This window comes from Rhincodon typus, chromosome 48 (genome assembly GCF_021869965.1).
Source record: "Rhincodon typus isolate 14 chromosome 48, sRhiTyp1.1, whole genome shotgun sequence".
Lineage (NCBI taxonomy): Eukaryota > Metazoa > Chordata > Chondrichthyes > Orectolobiformes > Rhincodontidae > Rhincodon > Rhincodon typus.
Genome location: NC_063379.1, coordinates 4,364,417 through 4,369,307, shown reverse-complemented (window position 1 = coordinate 4,369,307; position 4,891 = coordinate 4,364,417). Strand labels below are relative to the sequence as shown.

Here is a 4,891-nt window from a genome sequence, read left to right as displayed (position 1 = left end):
GGACTGTGCTCTGGGACTCCCCTCCTCCATTTCCATCTGAGTAAGTTTAAAAAGTTGAAACTTTCAAAACAAAAACCCCATGAACAATGGAAAGAAAAGAAAGGAAACCAAATGGAGCTGATGAGCTCTGGCACGAGAGTCACACCGCATTGGACTCTCTGATGCCTATTGGTCCCGAGGAACAGGGAGAACTCTCCTCCCCCTCCAATCCTAACTCTCCTTCAGTACGGCAGCGGTGGGATCCTTTTCATCTGTGCACTGGCACCCTTTGCTTTGCCGTCTTGCCCCGAGTTGAAGGACTGCAGGGCAGGGGTTTCGCGTGGCCTGGACGTATCCACCCGAAACATTGGCTGGAAGAAGGGGGCTTGCGTGGGGAAGGAGTGGAGGATCCATGTTTGTGGAGGAATTTGCAGCATCTCTCTTCAGAGATTTGGGAATTGAAAGGGCTGAAACACAAAGGGCACACCGACCGGTAAATGGGCCAATCTGTGAATAGGTAGAATAGAATAGAATCCCCTACAGTGTGGAAACAGGCCCTTTGGCCCAACAAGTCCACACCGACCCTTACAGCATCCCACCCAGACCCATTCCCCTATAATCCACCCTAACCTACACATCCCGGGCACTATGGGACAATTTAGCACAGCCAATCCACCCTAACCTACACATCCCTGGGCACTATGGGACAATTTAGCACAGCCAATCCACCCTAACCTGCACATCCCTGGGCACTATGGGACAATTTAGCACGGCCAATCCACCCTAATCTGCGCATCCCTGGGCACTATAGGACAATTTAGCAATCCACCCTAACCTGCATACCTTTGGACTGTGGGAGGAAACCAGAGCACACGGAGGAAACCCACACAGACAGTCGCCCGAGGGTGGGATCGAACCCTGGCGCTGTGAGGCAGCAGCGCTAACCCCTGAGCCACTGTGCCGCCCCTGTCCCTTTAAGGAACAGCGAAAGCCCCCATCTTGCTGGAATCTCACGTTGTGTGGATATTGCAGACGACAGACACAAAGGAACAACAACGGAAGTTGCTGGAAAAGCTCAGTAGGTCCGGCAGCATCTGGGAAGGAAAAAAAAATCAGAGTTGACGTTTCGGGTCCGGTGACCCTTCCTCAGAACCCGGACCCGAAACGTTAACTCTGATTGTTTTTTTTCTTCACAGATGCTGCCGGACCTGCTGAGTTTTTCCAGCAACTTCTGTTTTTGTTCCTGATTTACAGCGTCCAAAGTTCTTTCGGTTTTTATGAGACACGAAGGAACAGTTACAGAGAGCTGTGATCAGAGCCCAGTCCATTACAGGGGGAAGCCAACTTTCCACCTAGGGACTGCATCTACCTTGTTGCTGCCTATGAAAGGCAGCCACCATCATCAAAGACCCCTCCCAGCCTGGTTATAATCTCTTCCAACCTCCTCTGTTAGACAGAAGATACAAAAGCTTAATCACACATACCAATAGGTTCAAGAACCGCTTCTTCCCGCCGTTATTAGACTTCTGAACAGACCTCTCGAATTATGAATTTTACGATGATCTTGCTTTTTGTGCGCCTTCTTCATAGCCGTATCTTTGTACTCCTCGTTCTGTTCGATCACCCTATGTCCTTTGTAATGGCATGATCTGCCTGTACTGTACGCAGAACAAAACTTTTCACTCTGCCTAGGTACAATAACAAATCGAATCCCCACCAAGGGAGGGACTGAGAACGAGAGGGAATTTTTAACCTCATTTGTGCAATTAATGGCCCAACATCTATCTCCGACAGCGGATAAGTGGGTTTAACAGGGCTGGACTGAACAGAGGAAGGAAGGGTTGCTGGACCCGAAACATTAACCCTGTTTTTTCTTTCACAGATGCTGCCAGACCTGCTGAGCTTTTCCAGCAGCTTCTGTTTTTGTTCCTGATTTACAGCATCCGCAGTTCTGTCGGTTTTTATTTGGACTGAGCAGATGCAGGGCAGATGTTTTTCCTGGTCCGGGGAGTCTAGAACCTGGGGTTACAGTCTCAGGGCATGGGCTGGACCATTTAGGACTGAGACAAGGAAATGTTTCTTCAGACGAAAGGTAGTAAAACTGCGGAATTCTCTAAAGCTGAAGGCCGTGGGGTTTTTCTTTTTTATTAATTAATTCAAGGTTCATGGACAGCCCTGGCTAGGCCAATGTCTGTTACCCAGCCCCAATCACTCAGAGGGTAGTCAAGCGTCGATCACATTTCTGAGGGACTGGAGTCACAGGGTCATAGAGATGTACAGCACAGAAACAGACCCTTTGGTCCATCTTGTCCATGCCGACCCAGATATCCTAAATCAATCTCGTCCCATTTGCCAGCATTTGGCCCATATCCCTCTAAATCCTTCCTATTCATGTCCCCACCCAGATGCCTTTTACATGCTGTAACTGTACCAGCCTCCACCACTTCCTCTGGCAGCTCATTCCATACACGCACCACCCTCTGCGTGAAAAAGTTGCCCCTTGGGTCCCTTCTAAATCTTTTCCCCCTCTCAACTTAAACCTATGCCCCTGTAGTTTTGGACTCCCCTACCCTGGGGAAAAGACTTTGTCTATTCACCTTATCCATGCCCCTCATAGTTTTATAAACCTCTATAAGGCCACATAGAGGCCAGACTGGGTAAGGACAGCAATTTCCTTTCTTAAGGGGCATACCAGATGGACTTTTTGGACAATGCAAACAGGACGGGCTTTGACCATTAGACATTTAATTCCAGATGGTTAGCGGATTGCACCATGTGCCTTGGAACATCACCTGGTTCCTTAGATGAATATTGTAGCGATAATAGCACACGACAATTAACTTGGGTTACTGCGTATATTCAAGCAAGGCACAGATACATTGGTAGATTTTAAAGGCCTCAAAGGATACAGAGTGAAAGCATGAACATGGCGTTGAGATACAGGATAAGCCATGATCTGTTGAATGGCCCATCCCTGCTCCTGTGCTTTCATGTTGTCCCGGGTCACATTTAAAATTGGGGAAACACACCAGAGCTGTTTCAAAAGGGACGGAAGGGAAAATTTTAAACTCCTTTGGTTCACAGAGAAGGACAAATGTTAAAGAAGTCAATTTACCTCTCGCTCTTGGCCTCAACAGATGCCATCTCAAACAAGAGAGAATCTTACCACCGTCCCTTGACATTCAATGGTGTTACCATCACTGAATCCTCTACTGTCACATCCTGGGGGTTATCATTGACCAGAAACGGAACTGGACTCACCTCATAAACACAGCGGCTACCAAGAGTAGGTCAGAGGCTGGGAGTTGTGTAGAGGGTAACTCATCTGCTGACTTCCCGAGGCTTGTCCACAAATAAATATGGTATTAGTCAGCAATGTCCAACTCATGAATAAATGAAAAAAAAAAGCAGATTTGTGCCACGCGAAGTTGGGGAAATGTGAGGTAATGATTGCATATTTCCCCGACAATGCTGTTTGCAATTGGCACAAATCAGGAGCATGATGGAATATCGGGATGGGTGTCATTCCAACAACACTCAAGAACCTTTGCCACCATCTACAATAAAACAGCCTGCTTTCTTTTTTATTCATTCACAGGGTGAGGACATCACTGGCTAGGCCAGCATTTATTGACCATCCAAAAAGGGAGTTATGAGCCACCACATTGCTGTGGGACTGGAGTCTCATGTTGGCCAGATCAGATAAAGATGGCAGGTCCTTTCCCTAAAGGGCATGAGTGAACCAGATGGATCTTTCTGACAATTGACGATGGTTTCATGGTCATCATTGGACTCTTAATTCCAGATTTTTTTTATTGAATTCAAATTCCACCATCGGCTGCGGTGGGATTTGAACCCAGACTCCCCCGAATGTTAGCCTGGGCCTATGGATTAACAGTCCAGTGGTAAAATCACTAAGACCTTGCCTTTCCGTAACTGGCATCGCATCCAGTCCACGCGCCAGCGACGTTCAGTCGCAGTGGTGCGTTTTTCATTTTCGCTTGGCTGAGATGGAGGAGTGCCAACTGCGTGGGCAGCACAAGATGGCCGCTGTGTGCAGCACAAGATGGCCGCTGCTGGGAAACGGTCAACCCCCTTCACTTCCGCCCTCGTTGGGAGGGAATGTGCATGAAGTGGGGGGGTGTGGAAGCGTGGGTGAAGTTAAACAACGCGACCCCCCAACCCCACATGTCAACCTCATCGGAGGCAAGTTCAACTTTACGAAGCAAGGGGGTATTTTAAAGGAAAAAAAAGCCACCCCAGGTGCCATGTGGTGAGGTATGTCCCCTCCCCATACCCCTCAACTCTCCTGGGACCTCCTACACCCTCCTTCAACCCATCCCCTCCCCCACTAACCCATCCCCACACAACCATGGTGGCGTGAGCCATAATGCGCATGCGCGTCCGGCCCTTAGCGCCGGGCCTTTCTGGCGCCGACCGTCGGGTCGTTGGCTCGAGTCAGGGGCGCGTGGTGCGGGGCGGTGAGTGGAGCGTGCGGGCGCATGCGTATTCCGTCCCCTCCAGGAGGAGACGTGATCCCGGGGAAGCGGGGGAGAACGACGCATTGACGCCATGACGTACACGGCAGTGCGCAGGTTCCAAGTGACGCGACGCGCGAGTTCCAGTGACGTAGAGCGCAGTTTGGGAGGAGAGAGAAGTTGCATGTGGTTCCTGACTTGAGGACGCACTCAGTGAGACACAGACACAGACAGACACGCACAGGCTGGGGTACAGGGCTGGCCAGGCCTCGCGGCAGACATGGGGAAGAAGCTGAAGGTGGGGAAGACCCGCAAAGATAAATTCTACCATCTGGCCAAGGAGACAGGTGAGAGGAGGGGGCAATGTGTGTGTGGGACAGGGTCAGAGGGCACTGGGGTAAGGGTCAGGGGTCACTGGGGGGATGGGGTCGGGG

General features: G+C 50.1%; 1 protein-coding gene across 1 annotated transcript in view; it reads left to right on the top strand.

Annotated features, from left to right (window-relative positions):
* The first annotated feature begins 4,595 nt into the window (after positions 1-4,595).
* The window catches only part of ftsj3 (FtsJ RNA 2'-O-methyltransferase 3), a 29,382-nt gene continuing 29,086 nt past the window's right edge, over positions 4,596-4,891 (top strand). The window contains exon 1 of the mRNA XM_048620754.1: positions 4,596-4,804. Coding sequence (XP_048476711.1) covers positions 4,738-4,804 — 67 coding nt within the window. The 5' untranslated portion in view covers positions 4,596-4,737. The remainder of the gene's footprint in view (positions 4,805-4,891) is intronic.